The sequence below is a fragment of the Xylocopa sonorina genome, chromosome 8, assembly GCF_050948175.1.
Source record: "Xylocopa sonorina isolate GNS202 chromosome 8, iyXylSono1_principal, whole genome shotgun sequence".
Taxonomy (NCBI): domain Eukaryota; kingdom Metazoa; phylum Arthropoda; class Insecta; order Hymenoptera; family Apidae; genus Xylocopa; species Xylocopa sonorina.
The window spans coordinates 7,325,987-7,343,742 of NC_135200.1; the positions used below are offsets into that span (position 1 = coordinate 7,325,987).

General features: G+C 38.6%; 1 protein-coding gene across 1 annotated transcript; it reads left to right on the forward strand.

Annotated features, from left to right (window-relative positions):
* The first annotated feature begins 994 nt into the window (after positions 1-994).
* Positions 995-16,808, forward strand: Dat (Sodium-dependent dopamine transporter). Its single transcript, XM_076899138.1, has 12 exons — positions 995-1,238; positions 5,235-5,408; positions 10,113-10,247; positions 11,259-11,577; positions 11,905-12,043; positions 12,748-12,882; positions 14,645-14,748; positions 15,017-15,254; positions 15,535-15,663; positions 15,751-15,951; positions 16,071-16,238; positions 16,501-16,808. The coding sequence occupies exons 2-12, from the start codon at positions 5,246-5,248 to the stop codon at positions 16,711-16,713; spliced, it is 1,944 nt and encodes a 647-aa protein (XP_076755253.1). The 5' UTR covers positions 995-1,238; positions 5,235-5,245; the 3' UTR covers positions 16,714-16,808.
* The last annotated feature ends 948 nt before the right edge of the window (positions 16,809-17,756 follow it).

A 17,756-nucleotide genomic window follows, 5' to 3' on the forward strand; every position in this document is an offset into this window, starting at 1 on the left:
AACTTACAATAAAACTATTGAAACAATTAATGAAACAATAAGTTACAATAAAACTACTAAAATATACAATAAATTAAAATGAAACTAGTGAAATATACATCCCGACAACAGAACATTGTCACAGTAGAAGCATTGTGACATCACTTCCATAGCCATCTAAGACCACACTCATCGATCATTATACATGTTGGCTGCAAGCAGTTACTTGTTGATCGATAATGTTAGTAACCAAAGTATTTAATAGAATATATTAAACGACTTCTATAAAAACTGATCATTCTACTTAAGGAACCAAAGATATATATATATATATATAATTGGCATGAATAATTGACGCGTAACATACCGCACCGAAGGCAAACGAAACCGATGTTTTGCGATAGTACAAATTAAGATGAAAATCGGAAGCAAAGTGGAACAATATTAATAACCCTCAATTATCATGTTAATTGAGTGACATTTCACGATATCGTGCTTCTGTACAAGTTTAACTGTACCATTAGCGTGGCACTCGCGAAAGCGATCGCAGCTCCTCGAAAACGAGAACGCGCGCGGCTTTTCGATTCGCCGCGCGGTTCCGCGCTTGTGCAGACACGAGATCTGCGTATTTGACTTGAACCACGAGAGGTCACGTGACCTTAGCGCGTATATACGTCCGGCTGTCGGCGAACTTCCTCGCTCTTTCTTTCGAACCTTTGCGACGAGAGGTACCCTTTCCGAATTTACAACTCCCAAATGGTCTATCGTCGAGTGAGCGATGTGTAATTGCTTTGAAAGTCTGTCCGCAGAGGGACGGAGCGTTGATTCGCACGACGCCAGTTCTCGCGGACCGTTCCGTAATCATCCGAGGCGGGAGCACTCGCGCGTAGAGTAGCAAATAAAAATAACCGCGCGATCCAACGATTCCTATCGACGCGTTCGTTTTCGAGGGGGCCAGGGAATCGAACGCGTGCACCGTCCGCTGTGTTCGATGCACGCGGATCCGTTCGATCGAACTCGAAGCTGCCACTCGCCAACGGGACCATTTCTCACGCGAAACGGAGAAGAATACTTGGCGGACGATCAGTGACGCGGTAATGGGTCTGACGGACACGAGTTTCGAGGTACTCTTGACCCTGTGGCGGGTTCTCGTCGTGGGAGTCGTCTGGAGCGAAGAAATCTGCGGTCAGTGTTGCGGTGTCTTGCCGAGCCGCACCATCGCCGGCCTCACTCGTTAATCGTTCTGGACGCGTTATTTGGTAAGTGGAATGCAGACGAAGCGAGTATTGCCAATTATGTTTTACATCGAATTACCACTTGTAACCTGATTCATTTTTCTAACGGTGGTAATGCTCTTCATTTATTAGTAAACATGTACGAAGTAAGATATTCGAAACACATGGATTTCGTTGTTAAGGGTAGAAGACATTAGAGAAGCACTTAGTTAAATAATTACTTACGGAAAGTAATAAGTATATTTTACATCGAGAAATAAAGTGTGATCATTTCTATGCTGTAAGATGAACCTAAATTAAAGTGAATAATTATAATTAAGAAACCGGCATTTGAAAAAGATTTATTATCCACGTTATTATCTTCGCCAAAGTCTCTTCACTTTTCCTAGCGATACTCTCACGAGGATTTATTTCGAACGATATTTTTGTTATCTTTTGCAAGAAATGAAATAGGCTTTTAACAGGAATTTCGTTACAATATCAAATCACTGCTATCGTCACCGTGTAGAAGTTTTTAATCCAGTTACGAGTTCCATATGCGTGGATCTATTACCTGCGGTGAACAAGCACGAATACCAACAGAATGTACATTAAGTATTCTTTGAATCTGCAAAAAATTAATTAATATCGAACCTTTGATTAATATTAAACCGTTATTACCTATATACATATATCTTGAGTTTAAAGAAGTGCGATTGAGAGTATAATATTTGTTGTTCGGTTACCAATTGTTGAAAATATAGTTCAAAAATAGAGTTTATTTTCTCTTCTGATGGATTCAAGTAACTACGAAATGATTTCATTTTCACAGAAGTCAACTGGAACAATGTTCGATATGTATGTTTGTTGCATAAATGCTTCTATTTTTCATGGTCGTTCGCGGTTTGAATGATTATCCCCATTCTCAGGTTTCAACCTCTAATTCATCTTTGTGTATCGAATAATTCATTTTAGAGGTGTCATTCGCGGAAAGTCGAAGCTATCGATTATGATTCTTCTAAGAGGTAATAAGTTTTCCTGGATAGAAACAGGTAACAACAATTGTTTACATTAGAAATAGTAAGAAGTTATTATATTCCTTAATAGATAATTCAAAGTGAAATATATGATTGCAACTAGCAATAATTGAAGCAAGTATATAAAGCATGTGGCAAGAAAATATTGGATAATGTAAAAGATTAAACAAAAAGTAGACCGAAAATGTAAGCAATAGAGATTAATTTGAGTAGCGCCTGGTGATAGGCAACCTGCTTTATAGATCTACTGAAAGAGAGGTAAGGGGGACATTATCACACTTTTCCATAATTTTTGACGGATTATTTTAAACATTGTTCCAAATAAAAATTATATATATGTGTACAAAGAGAGATCGGCATGTGAAACATATTCATTTTACATATAATTTTATAAATATATGCTATACGAATAAACTGAAAGAAACTTTTTACAAGTTCACTGTATAATTATTATTTTCTTCGTATCAAATTACTATATTACGTTTCCTATTATACGAAAATATATAATATATATTTAATAATAATAATAAATAATTATCAGAAGATTATCACCGAAGAAAGAAGGTATTATCAGTGAAAATGACTTTAAAGGAAATAATAAGAAAAGTATGATAATGCAAGCAGTGCAGCTAATTGGTTTTGAATATCATCGTGATTTTTCACAGATTTAGCGACCAGTTCTAACCATGATAGACTAACGACGAGTTAATTAATGTCACTAGATTATTCGTTACCTTGAGTGACAAGCCTTCATAATTTGCACATCTTCCCTCTCTATTCCTTGTGGCATCGTTTATATCTTGAAGAACACGCGACAGTCTCTCTTTAGTCGTTTTTTGTCAAATAAATATCTTCAAATAAGCTCTTCTTCGGATCTGAAAGCAGGATACGTGTTTTAGAATTATTTCTCCATCGGGTTGCCGTTTCACAACATCTTGATGCACGCGTTTAGGATTAAGTCTAATTACAGTTCGATTTTGGTTCAATTTACTTTCTCTTTTTATCTGAAAGTATTAAAAAAGTTATTCCGTTTAAAAATGTAGAATACATAAAGTTATTTGCCTCTTAAATACTATCGCAGTTTCATATTTTTGCAGAGCAGATCGATCTACTAGTTTCTTCCATTAAACAATGAAGTATACTTTTGCCGTTTTACAAGTGACTTTGCACATTTGCAATAATCGAGTTTTGAATCATGTCGATGAAATTCAAATACCTCACTGATCACCATCTTGCGGACGAGTGTTGTACCAAATCTAGAAACCGGAAGGTACCTTATTTAAACACCTCAGTCAGGAAGCGAAGTATAACACGCATTAAAATTCTACATACAAATGAAATTCTTTACTGAACGACGCGAAAGAAAGTAGGAATATGCTCTATTAAGTTAACAAACGATATCAACACGACGATACAATAAATCGCATCCCCGAATATACTTTTCATTCATCGATTAATCTCATAAATTGTGGTGAAAACTTTCTCACCCTTTCGCCGTGTGAGCAAAGTGGTTCAAGGCTCACGGCTCGGGGTGTCCCAATATTTCAACTCTTTCGATCGAAACGTAGTGGAGATTTTGGTGTAGCATTTTTCGTCGCGCCTATTCAGGAAAGTGGAAAGAGATAGACAGAGCAATGGTAGGAGAGCAAGAGAGAGAGAGAGAGAGAGAGAGAGAGAGAGAGAGAGAGAGAGAGAGAGAGATGGCGAGAGAGTTCTATCGTCGTTCGGCAATAACCGCCGAATATCAATTAATCGGGTCGATCTATAGACAAGCGTGGATCAGTGCGTGTGACAGAAAACCCCTCGTCGAGAGTCCCCTCGAAGCCGGCACCGCGACCGCCTTTGAAATATACGCTGTTTGTCCGGAACCCGTCACCAGGGCACAATGAGCCTCGCTCGGGGGTTAAGCGTTGTCGCCTGAAGGGCTATCGATAACTTGTCGTCGCCAAATTACACGCGACCGCGCCCGCACGCGCCTCCACCACCTCCATCCGGCGTCCTCTCTTCTTCTACACACCCTTCCAACCACCCACCGCCCTTTCACCTCTTCATCTCGTGTCTGATCTTTCGTCAAATATAATATTCACTCTTAATTATCACTCGTACAGGTTCACAGCAGTCCTGTACAATTTTAATCTCGTTATCGAGTATTCTTTGTAAATATCATTTTTATACGCGATATGCAAATGGTGCGAAATTAACGGTGGATCTTTGAAAGGAATCAATGTTTTGCTATGACGATTAGCGATGTAAGCGTACGGGTGTTATTTAACTATGTATTTCTTAATGTAAATTGCGTAAATGAGAGAAGTGTGTACGAATAATTGAAATGATAGATCCTTGCGAATTATCACGATGGAAATAGGTTTTGATTAAGCATTTTGTTGGAGATGATCTTCGCTGCCTAACGTGCTGGGGAATTAGCGAACTTTCAAGCGCGACCTTTCCAGAAAAAATCACCATGGAACGAGGACCCATTACGCTTGTCAGCTCGATCGTGATACCCCTGTCCGTTCGATGGATCTCGATCTGTTGCCGCGTTTCGTATCAGGATTTTCACGAAGTGCGTCCTTTCCCTCACGGTTTAAATCATCGACGATTATAGTCGTGCAGTCGTGTATATATAAAATATATACGCGCAACTTTTCATATTTTTTCTCACACGACTAACTTATTATTTAAATACTCGTTACCATTTGGTAAATGAATTAGTTCCCCTGCGTTAACGTTATTATTTCTTTCATTCGCGGTAATAAAAATGAAAATATACTTGGCGTATTTTATCTCACCGTCAATTAATTATAATATATTACGTAGATGAAGTAAGATAGCGGAAGGCGTGCACAACCACTGCATCGCATATTTTCCTTTTCCGCGGTAATCTTCTGCTATCCGGAAGTATAGTGGAACAAGCTTTCTCACGAAATATTGTGCCACTTAATGAATATGAAATCAAGAAATTTTCTTCCCACTCTCGATTGAATAGTACTTGTTTCTGACGCAGGAAGACGAGACATGTCGTCGAGGGTGGTGAAGACGCCTCCGAAGTTGAACGGCAGCGTAGACGGCAGGGAGACCTGGTCTGGCAAAGTAGACTTTCTCCTGTCTGTCATCGGATTCGCTGTCGACCTCGCCAATGTTTGGAGATTCCCTTACCTATGCTACAAGAACGGTGGAGGTAAGTACATTCAACTTTCTAACAGTTTTCCAATCTCTCATCAGCATTATATTGTTATCAGACACGTTTCCTCATTAGCATAAGTAAACTGACCATAATCGTGCCAAATTTATAATTCTATAATAGCGACCAAAGAAATGGATTGCAAATAAAAATCATTTTTTTCAAGTATCGTTATGTGAACTTTTTTTTTTGATACTGTACGTTTTTCGTGGATTTTTGCGAGTTTCAATTTCAATTGTATCGTAAGTGAATACGTGAAAATAACTGTCTACGGCTTAATTGTGGTGCTCGAAGTGTTTCATGCAAATGAGATAAGGTATGTCCTGAAAATAGTTATAATTCTTGGTCAGAGCGAAGAGATAAACATCGTGGTGTACGGCAGTCGAGGAAGCCGTAAGTAGATTCAGCCAAGTTGCTCAGCCAACAGTTCTCATCTGGATTTTTAAGTCCGCCGCGTTTATCTGGATCTACTTACAATTAGCGAAATCCCCGTGCACATTTGCTCGGCTGCCCCTGGTAACAATTAATAAATTCTGGTGAATTAAAAAAAAAAGAATTTTTCAGGGGAGATATTACGTGATGATGTAGTGTCTGATGGTGAATTGTAATCATCTTTTTTTTTTTAATTAGACAAAAAATGGATTAAAAGTAACGATTGTTATAATACGAGATAAGATTTGAGACTTAAGAGATGCTACAAATTAGAACAATTTAAACGATTTCCTGTAGCATTAGCCAGTTAAGCTAAGCGTGACTTCATAAATTTCCATAAACTGGAATTGAATAAGTATGAATCGTCAGTTTTTGCGTTTGCAATTGTGTGTTCGACATAGGTGTTTTTAATTGCATTTCTATCACACCATTTGTTAGATTTCTTCTTGATGGTCACTGCATAGTTTCACGCGTGCTTCAGCATTTTTTCTCGTGCAAATTACTCTGCTTTATAACAGAGAATTCATACGTCACGTTCTTCTGGAATGCTGAACACACAAGAATGCTAACAGCGCGACGAATTAATGACGATTAAATTATTTTCTAATTGTATGCATTACACGTTACAACTGACATGTGAATGCTAGAAATCGCCATGTGTCAAGGATTTTTAAATTAGTTTTAAGGAACGTTCCAAAATATTTCTCATAATAATAATGAAATTCCCAAATTGTTTCCTATCAGAAGTAGTAAAAAAAAATCTATCATATTATATAGTATACAAATAACAAGATGTTTATGTAGAGATCATCGAATATGCATCTACGAATTAAGATAAAAATTGTCGGTATCTTCGAAATTTTTAACGCGGTTTATTATTTGAATTGATATTTTCATTTGAACAAGCTGCAATTCGGGCAGACTGCATCTACGTAGTAACGTTATCAGACATCATTTCGCAGCTGCAACGAAGGGATGCATCAAGTAATGCACTCCGGCAGCCAGGCAATACCGCGTTAACCGGTCAGCTAATTGGCATTTACCTCGGTGGAAAATGACCCCGAGATTTAGATTTCACTTCAAGCTTCTTATCCAGGGAAGCGTCTGCAGGACTTGAAATTGGCCCAAATTAAAGCGAAAGAGCAATTTAAGAGTCATGTACCGGCTCGAGAAATTACATCGTTCTACTTAGATTCAATTCTTACCCGAGTTATCATCGCGTTTTCGATTTAGCATTCCAGTCAAGTGGCATCATCTCTTCTTCGATGCACGCAGTATCTCATCATTTTCTTTTTCTGGATAAATCACAAATTTCGTTAGAACGAAAATTATTTTCCCACTCGTAATAAAACGAATAACTTCTTCTGGCTTTTTGATTTTAAGAGTAATTGTACAGCATCATATAGTATACAAATGTATCGTAGGCATATAAGGAAATTTCGTTAACGTTAAGTTTATGTTCGTTAGTCAATTAAAAAATACAAAAAAAACTATTAAAAGCATCGTATGATCTCTTTAAGAATTTTCAAAAAAATTTCTGTTAATATCTCCGATTTCATATAGATAAGAAAATTAGAAGATTTTTCTAAGTAAAACCTGGGGAGTAACGCCAAATTTTTGGCCAGTAGTGAATATTATGATAGAACGTACAAGACAAGACGATAACATTAAATCTCATTCATTTTTAAACGATTATTCCTTAATTAACAACTCGATTACCTTAAACGTTGCCTTAATCTAACTATTCATTAACTTGCAATTCGTATTTCAATTTACCACCCAATCTACCCTTTCTTACTTTTCGAACGAAAACAGAAAAGGCACAAAACAAAAATTGTTCACACTTCTCTAATACATAAAACGCCTTCCTTACGTTCTTCTTTTCAGACACCCACTACGTGTGCACAATGCTAATCACCTCGTCGTTTCATTATCGTGATAGAACGCTAAGTACTTGTAACGCGTAGCAGAATCGCGCAACCTGGCTTCCAAACAGCTAATCGAATAATTTTCAAAATTTTCAAGCACACTTCGACGTTCGCCGCGTAACTAGACCTTCCTTTCGTAAACCTTCTAATAACAACTCTTGCGAGCAACACGCAACGACTTGGACGACCGGACTCGACGACGACGACGACGACGACGACGACGACGACGACAAAGCTATTAGCCACTGTTCCATCGAGTCTCCCGTAGGAATACGATTAGGGCCAGCTATCAGCGATACGGAGGCTCCTCAAAAGCGGCTGCTAACGCAATTAAGAGGAGAGCAGGGCGCGCCATTAGTACCGGCAAGATCGGTCGCTAATTTCCAATTACCTTAATTAATTATAATTTCCCATTCGGGCCGGCCTTTGATCATGGACGTCCGCGGCGCCTCTACCTGCTGCTCTGTCACCATACGCGATCCATTATGTCGCATCATTTCGTCCCGTGTTTCGCGTTTCTTTGCGGAGATTTGCGAATTTCCCGCACCGTTTTCGGGCCATCAACGTGTAGCCAATGTCATTACACGTGATCTTGCAGATCAATCGTATCTGTATTATCGTCGATGAGTGTTCTCGAGTATTTGCACAACGCATAAGTTTTACAAGTTCGTGAAATGTTTACAAATATTTGCTATGTATTTTATTTTCTTGTTTCTACTAACTATTTTTAATTCAATTCGATTGCGTTATACATTTTTTTTATTATTATTGGGGATCTTTAGAATCCTCGCTCTTTTACAGGTATTAAATTCCACACAATGGTGATAATAAAATTCTAAATACATTTAGAATTATCGATTTGTAATTGTGTTAACTGTTCGACTTCGAGCCAGGGTGTCAGACTTTGAACACAGCTATGCGCTCAAAGGACAAAATTAAACGGAAATGTTATCCAACGCAGGACATTTGCTCGTGACACAAGCAAAGTCTTCTCCGGGATAAGTCTCCTCAGATGGTGTACAAGCAATTGCATTAAAAGAGGAAATCAGAATACAAGGACTCTTTGAAGGATCGCTAAAAGATTATCGTGAAGTGTGTTACTATTTAACAAAAAAAAAAAAAAAAAAAAAAATGAATTGATTAAGTAAATTCTATTGTAATTATTTAAATGAAATCGTCAGCTCTCGATATTTCTGATTGATCAGATACAATATTAAAGAAACAGTTTTTTTTTAATTTTTCAATCATTGTATCTTTTATTGTAATTTATATTGAGAAAGAGTATCAGTTTTATTGAAAATTACGACTATGATTCTCGTTTTAATGGCATCGAATTTGTCCGTGACCGAAAAGAAAAAATTAATCACGATATAATCGAAGGGTATAAGGAGAAAGAAATATTCTTTCTTAATGCGATTACGTCTCCGTGGTTACGAACGAGAACTTATCGGGAAAAAACGAGCAAAGAACAAGGAAGGAATGCGCCATCGCGTTTTAAAAGCTCACGTTCGTAAAACGACAATATCCGTGGACATTTGCGATTTTAGAAATTCTTAATTACATCAGGATTTAAAGTCAAATAAAAAATTCATTTAAGAATTATCTCGATACGTGGAATACCATTTATTTCATTCCATTTTCTTCAGTTACTTGTTACTAAGGTTTCAATTTTTATCCTTTTTCTACTGCCATTAAGAAGCAGTCATGATTTTGTTCAGACGTGAAATATTATATAAAAAATTTCCTTGATACTCGCACTTGTTTAACCGTTTGATAAATAAGCTTTATCAAAATCACCATTTTAGCCCATCGCCTTGCTACATTTTCGAAAGTCCGCTATCGAATTACGTACCTAAAAGCACCTTGCTGCCAGCGGTGCTCTAAATATTCTGCAATTCAGTTATGCAGCTAACACGATGATGCGAGTGGTTCGCACATCACTTTTTTCCCCTCGCTCTTCATATCGGCCTCTTGTCACACGGCAGGTGTCATCAAAGATGATAAGAATCCGGATGTTTCCCTCTAAATAAATTGGACCCGTCTGATTTTATCAGAGACACATTAATACAATTTTCCCGTCCCAACTTTCCCTTCGTTTCGTTTCAATTTCTTGCGTTCGATACATTCGACAAAAGTTCCACTCGAAAGCTTCCATTTCGGTGCATTTACATCGCGATAGCAACATTTTAATAACAATTGAAGCATCTATCTTTTTTTAAAGTCTTCGACCATCTTCCAAACAGTTAATCGAGCGATTTTTAACATTAAGAAACTCAAAAGAAAGCAATTTTTATTCGCGTATATAAAATGGTACTTTTATCAATTATTTTTTGGCTTACAGGAGCCTTTCTGGTTCCGTATTGCATAATGTTGGTGGTGGGAGGAATCCCACTGTTCTACATGGAGCTTGCCTTGGGTCAGTTCAATCGAAAGGGTGCGATCACTTGTTGGGGTCGTTTAGTGCCACTCTTAAAAGGTACGTACAACATCTAACGATCTATCAACGAATTCTTAATTATCTCGACAGAGAAATTCGATGAAATTCGAAAACTCTTGCGAATCGAATTGCAACAAAAAAATTAAATGATCGCAAGTTTTTCTTAGCTGCAATTTCGAAGCACTCAAAGCAATGGTGCGCGTCCAACAATGGCGGTAATGGCAGCGCTATGCTACTTTTCTGATTGACTCTCGGGACGGTTCTGGAAACGTTTCGTACCATTTTACCGGCATTTTCTCCGAGGATTTATGCATTAGACGTGGTCGCGGTATATTTTCCTTTCTTCAACGGCGACGACGTCGTGCCGTACGGTACATTATGTAACGCGTATAAATCCAGGGGGATCTGAGGTCGGGAGGACCATCGCCAGAGGAAAGAGCCTCCATTTCCGTCGATTTCCTGGATCGCGCGGCGATTTCGCCACGCGATCATCGGTGGAAACGCAGGGCCATCCACTTGACTCTTGCCTTCCGCGCGCTTTTACCTTTTGATCCGCATCGATGAACGACGTAATTGATTCGCCGCGGAAGACACGGCCTCCCGCGGGATAATGGAATACCTCTGGTCGAAGAATCAGAACATAAGACGCATCCTCGGAGATCTTTAATCCCCTTGAAACGTACCGTCTCTGATCTAGAGCGTCGAGACTTCTGCGATCCTCAAAATTTACTGACATCGATTCGTTCCGATATCTACTTTCTTCATCGAGATTCGATGATTGAACTGTTTTATTTCAGAACTATGGATCGCTATTACTCACGAGTGAATGTTTCATTTTTTCAGACATTAAGAATATTCTATTCTCTCTTTTTCTTTTAATTTAATTTGAAACCATAGATTTTTTAACATTTTCGACAAATCTGCCCAAGTAAATGAGATATCGATCATTGAAGACGGTATTAATGACACGAAACGAGATGTAGTTTTCATATTCCAATGAAATCGTTTTGTTGGAGAATCGAATGGTAACAACAGATTGTCCACACACAGGAATTGGATACGCGGTGGTCTTAATCGCGTTCTACGTCGACTTCTACTACAACGTGATCATTGCCTGGGCATTGAGATACTTCTTCGCCTCGTTCTCCAGCCTTCTGCCCTGGACCACCTGCGACAACCCATGGAACACGCCTCATTGCCGCGCGTTCGACGCGAACGTGTCCTACACGTTCGATGATACGCCTCGTTACGAACCGCTCGATTCTAAGGACAACGGGAACTCGTCCTTAATCGAGGAACGCTTAGACAGAGGCTCCAGTAAAGGATACAACAGCACGTGGTACACCAGTGCCGCGCAGGAGTATTTCAAGTAAGTTTCCAGTGCTTTTTGTCGCAGGGACATTAGCGAACCCAGCGATGTGTATGACACTGTTAAAATCGCATTGCTCAGTGGTTTATGGAAATATCGCAATTTTGTTTGCATTCAATTACTTGCTGATGTTCGAGCTAATTATCTAATGAATTAAATTCGAAAAGATGTTCGATGAAAATCCAATTTTTAATGATACAACTCATTCAGTTTCTGTGATTTATATTTGCGTTACTTTTGTACGTTCTGATGTTTTATTGAAAGATATCACGAAAGATGGAGAGGAGGTAATATTCATGGAAATTAATTCGATAACTTTGTCCGAAGTCGCGCCATTCTTCAACTTCACGAGAGCGAAGGACTACACGATCTTGGGATAATCAAATGGGACATTGCGCTGTGCCTGCTGGTGGTCTATCTCATATGCTACTTCTCTTTGTGGAAAGGCATTTCCACCTCTGGCAAGGTAGAATTCGCTTAAGTACAACCTGAAATTTTTGTAATCAAAGTTATTCAGTAATTAGTTCCTTAAAATTGGTAGTATGGCGTTTGATAAAAAAAAAACAATGGAAAGATATTAGTTTCTTAGAGATAAACATTTGACAAATTTCTTTCCTTATACAAATGATATTAATCTTGAAACTAATTTTAATATATCAATGTATATCTGGGACGCGTGCCTTGGATGCACGCACGTTTAAAGTACGTCAGAGATATCATCTTTTTCCTCAATCTCGCACTCGTGTCTGCACATAAATGCACTATCTGAAGAAATCTGCACAAACATGCAATTCAACGTGCACAGACAGATATGTAAAACCTGTAATTAAATTATATGGAGAAAAATTACATTCGATCGATTGCATGAAGTATTCTTTGCTTGATCTGAAATGTCTAATTATTGCAAGCATCACGTCCGATTTATTAATATACTTTATTATAAATACGTATATAATGTACGACACGTGTCGCATCTGCGATTTAATGTATCTGTAAAACGGTAGAAATATAACCCTTCAATTAATTAAGTTTCCTGTTTCACTGAATATGATGTTGTTATTGTATTTTGTTAGAAATTATAAGAGTGCCACCGCTTAATTGAACCTGTTCAACACCAAGAATCTTAATCGACCGTTGTGAATAGTAAGACAATGTGCTTTTTCATCGCAGGTAGTTTGGTTCACAGCCCTATTTCCTTATGCCGTTCTACTAATTCTACTTATAAGGGGCGTCACGTTGCCAGGAAGTCTGGAAGGAATACGCTACTACCTTAACCCGAACTTTTCTGCCATCACAAAAGCAGAGGTAAGGAAAATAACTTTTTTTTTTATTACTGTTCTACTGAACGTTCTGGATATTATAAATATCAATTATAAAAATCAGCTGATAACTGTATAATTGAATAATCTCTCATAATTGATAGGATAGTAGATTTAATAAATGAATGTGTATATCTTTAATAGTAGAGTAATTAACGTTTGTAGATTCACTTTCAGGAGGAAGAGAACTAATGAAAATGTTACTTGAAGCCTTTCTGTTTCCGCGAAATATAGTTCACAATTATTCCAGATCGATTATGAAAATTTCTGCGTACACGAATTTTCTTTCTGCTAGCTTACTAGCTCTCGAGTTAGTTCGGAGAAGGAACGAGCTTCAAAGCCCTTATACTTTATATGTAAAATAAGTACGATGCGCTCGCGTCCCTAGATCTATATCAAAATTATGAATCTTCCTGGTCGATATTCTTCTTTTGCATCTACACGAGATTTGAAAGCAGCTAGCTTTTTAACAAATTCTCCCAACGTTCATTAAGTCAGTGTTAATCAAAAATTTTCAAGATTATCGAGACCTGTTCGAATCGCGGCGATGGTCCTTGATAAATGTATTACCATGAAACCAGTCTGCAGAAACTATTTAATACAAAAACAGTTTTAAAATTATGCGAATCGTTAATCTCAATTAACGCGTACGATTGAGATCGAGGAATACGAATGGAAATGCCAGAGAATTGTCATCAGCGCCTTTCATAGTTCACATGCCATTACGGTCGCTTTCACTTTCGCGGCCCGTCGTGCGTGCGTCGCTTTACGCCTCTTTGATACGGCGAATCGCCTTCCAGCGGATGAACTCGGCGTTATGAAGTGGCCATTTACAGTGGCCGTGGTGAGGAATAAAAATCTGAAGGGCAGGAAGTTAATGCACCGGCGTAAGAGGGTCGGAAAAATCGGACAGTGTCGCGAGAGAAATGGGTGGAAGGGAGAACGTGCCCAGGTTTAACCGACGACGCTGAAAATGGAAACCCTGTGTACCTGTCATAATGACCATTAGAGGTCGGTCCAGCCACGGGCATGGAACCGCACGTTCGACCCTCTCGGCTGCCAAGCGGAATGCATTTCTCCTCGTCGTCCCTGGATCGGTGGAAATAAATTTTATACGATGACCGAGGAGATTTGTTGATCTCGAAAGTCCACGATTCACGATGAATCACGATTTCTTCTTTGTAGAAAGAGGAATTTCTGTCACGACCTAAGAACGAAGGAAATCGATTTTAGTCTCTGTTCTAACGAGTCAATCGGTTTTGTGTCAACAAAACATTGGGATCGAGTATGTTTTTAGGGTAAATACTTCCTTTTCGAGTTTAGAATAGAAATTGGCTGTCCTTATTGTGGAACGAAATCGAATTGGTTCTGTTTAATCTTCTGTAGTCGAAAATCTCGCGTACTTTTTTGCTTTCATTGTAAAACGTCTTCGTTTTGTGCTTATTTAGGTCGCATCAACTCCATTTAAGTGGTTATTAGCGATAGTTACCGCGGAGATGAGTGATTCGTGAAGTTTTTACGAACTTCATCAAAGATTAACGAGAGATTAAGTAACTTAAAATAATGCAAAGCGATTTGTGATTAAGTTAGCAACCCCTTCAAACTTAATCGAGAATGCATCGCATATATGTCCACGATAGTATAAAAATCCTTAGATATAAATATAAATTAGGATTGTGAACAATTTCGAATTATAAAAAATCGGACGATGCAAAGATTTTCATGAAGAAAACTTACTTTTTGCTCAGGTCTGGGTAGACGCAGCAACGCAGGTGTTCTTCTCCCTTGGGCCTGGTTTTGGGGTGCTCCTGGCTTATGCGAGTTACAACAAATATCATAACAACGTGTACAAGTAAGTAACATACGCGTAATTAAATAAAAAAATATTCCATTTAAACCTACCTTTTGCTCTGCGAATTTTTGTTGGTAATAGTATCTATCACTTTTTCTCTTCATCTGAAACAAATGTCCCATGTAAAAAAAGACCGCATGCACTCTGAAAATGAAATATAGACACACAGATGAGAAAAATATTTGATACGTGCATGTAGACGATAAAATTTTTAAATACAATCGATTTTCGTTAGGAAAAATTGATGTTTTCGTTATACGTTTTCCAGGGACGCCTTATTGACCAGCCTGATTAACAGCGCAACATCGTTCATCGCTGGTTTCGTGATCTTTTCTGTGTTAGGATACATGGCACGAGCAAGCGGAAAGTCTATTCAGGATGTAGCAACTGAAGGACCCGGTCTAGTGTTTATCGTATACCCAGCTGCTATCGCTACCATGCCTGGATCGATGTTCTGGGCACTCATCTTCTTCATGATGTTACTTACATTAGGACTGGACAGCTCGGTACAGCTTTTCCTGCAATTAGCCATCAATTAATAATTATTGCGTGAAAAATGTCAAATACTTTGGAATCTATACACAATATTATTTTTACACTTTTTTATCTCGTCAAGATTATTCTTTAAACAATAACAATTCTTCATATGAATAAAAAATAATACAGCTTAGATGTTGGAAGGCTTAATATTTAATCATGTTGATTGCTTTGATTGGCTTCATCGAAGATTAGAATAAACGATCTAGTTATATCACTTTATCGCTGTAATTTAATCTTTTCTTACAGTTCGGAGGGTCCGAGGCGATAATTACCGCTCTCAGCGATGAGTTTCCAATTATCGGAAACAATCGTGAAATTTTCGTCGCTGCGCTCTTCACACTGTACTTCCTCGTCGGTTTGGCTTCGTGCTCGCAGGTAAAACGACAGAGGTTCTCGTGTTTCCCTCAGTTTTCTCGTAAACACGAACACTGGCTATACTGAAACGATCTCGCGTTTGCACAGGGTGGCTTTTACTTCTTCCACTTGTTGGATCGATACGCGGCCGGTTACTCGATGCTGTTCGCGGTTTTGGCGGAGGCGATAGCTGTCAGTTGGATCTACGGAGCCGATCGATTTTGCGCGGACATTAAAGACATGATCGGATTCTCGCCTGGCATTTACTGGAGGGTCTGCTGGAAATTCGTTGCTCCGATATTTCTCATGGTATACTAATTATATCGCGTGAAACTCTCCATTACATCTTCTATTTTTTTATCTGTGAATGGGTAGTTTTTGAAATCGAATAGACTAAAATAAAAAAATTATTCTCCACATTCTTACAGTTCATCATAGTCTACGGCTTAATGGGTTACGAACCATTGACTTACGAGGACTACGTGTATCCCGTCTGGGCAAATGTATTAGGCTGGTTAATTGCGACTTCCTCAATTGCCATGATACCCGGCGTGGCAATTTATAAGATCATCGTCACGCCCGGCAGTTTCGTCCAGGTAATTTCTTCGTCTCGAGGCAATCGTCTTCGTTCTCGCCAACATTTCCGCGTGCAATAAATCCTGCGCAGAATCCCATAGCGTGTAAATCGTTAAATACAATACAGTATGGCAATATAAGTTTGATAAAATCTATACGATCGTTAAAAGTGCAATTTTATTATACATTTATGCATAAACGTATACGCTTAATATTTAATTTTTTTAATCCAAAATATCCTATCACGATTAACGACGGATTAAACGATCGAATCGATTACAGAGAGTGAGAATCCTCACCACCCCGTGGAGGGATACCCAGCAAAGGAACGCGGACTTGTCTTCAGTGGCGAACGGCGCTGTTCGTCGTAGTTTTATCGGTGAGCAGGACTTAAATCTAACGAAGGAAGAGCAGGAACTGACCAAGGAGCAGACGGAAGTGATGATCCAATCCAGGGAGGGTGTTAACGGAGATCCACCCCCGGAGCCAGTCTAGGACAGTGCGGTTGTGATTTTGCACGGTGCCCGGTTCCAAGTATACCTTTGTTAATACGTATACATACATACGTATACCTTAATAAACACACACACACATATATACAGATATATATTCCATCGTTGGGATGTAGTTTTACGCGAAGTTATTTGCATTGAATCACGAGGATTTCGAACGCACCCACTTAGATTTTACGATGCAACCTATTCCGACGATTCTGTGCACTTTGAACGCCGAGGCTTCGAGACCTCTGCGCGCTGGACTTGATCATTCATTCGACTACGGGAAGAAGCTCTTTCTTAAAGGTGTACCGCGATTTATTAGCGAGAAATATCGTGGTTTCTCTCGTTAATCGCGACGCGTTAAGTCTCCACAGATTTTCGATCGTTCAACCCCCAACGATGCACTTTTAACTACTTTGCTGCGATTCATTATCTGTGACACTATATTTATTTAAGTTAACTTGAATTTTTTATCGATATTTTAGTTTAAAGATTTGTTCGTGTTAGCCAGGAAGGTATCGTTATAAGTTCTTTAAATGAGATACCATTGAGCAAAAAAATGTAGTTTTAAAGAGGCGAGTAAGTTTTACTTTTAACAGATTTATAAAGTCATTGTGGATCGATAGTATAATGGAAGTTTAATACGAAAATAAGATTCTCGATTGCATTGAAAACAGCATCGCAGCAAAGCAGTCAAGTGCGCTGAATGAATAAATGTTTGAAATCCTCTTTTGTAAGATAGATCGATCGCACAGAATGTTTACGTACGAAGTTATTACCGATCTTTGCCTGATTTCTGAGATTTTGTTCTTGAGATTTTGAAGTGTTCGAGAGAGCACGTTGCAGATGGTCCAACCTGTGAACGTTTACAGGCACTATGGAAACCCCTAGGTAAATTCATTGAATAGACGAGTATTATTCTAGATCTAGCGGTAATAAGGCTGTAATTCTCGCGAGCAAGGAAAGTTTCTTGGTCGACAGCTTTAACGTTCAATAACTGACTTAATATTTTATCGATTAGAAGACGTTCCGTTAGAAACG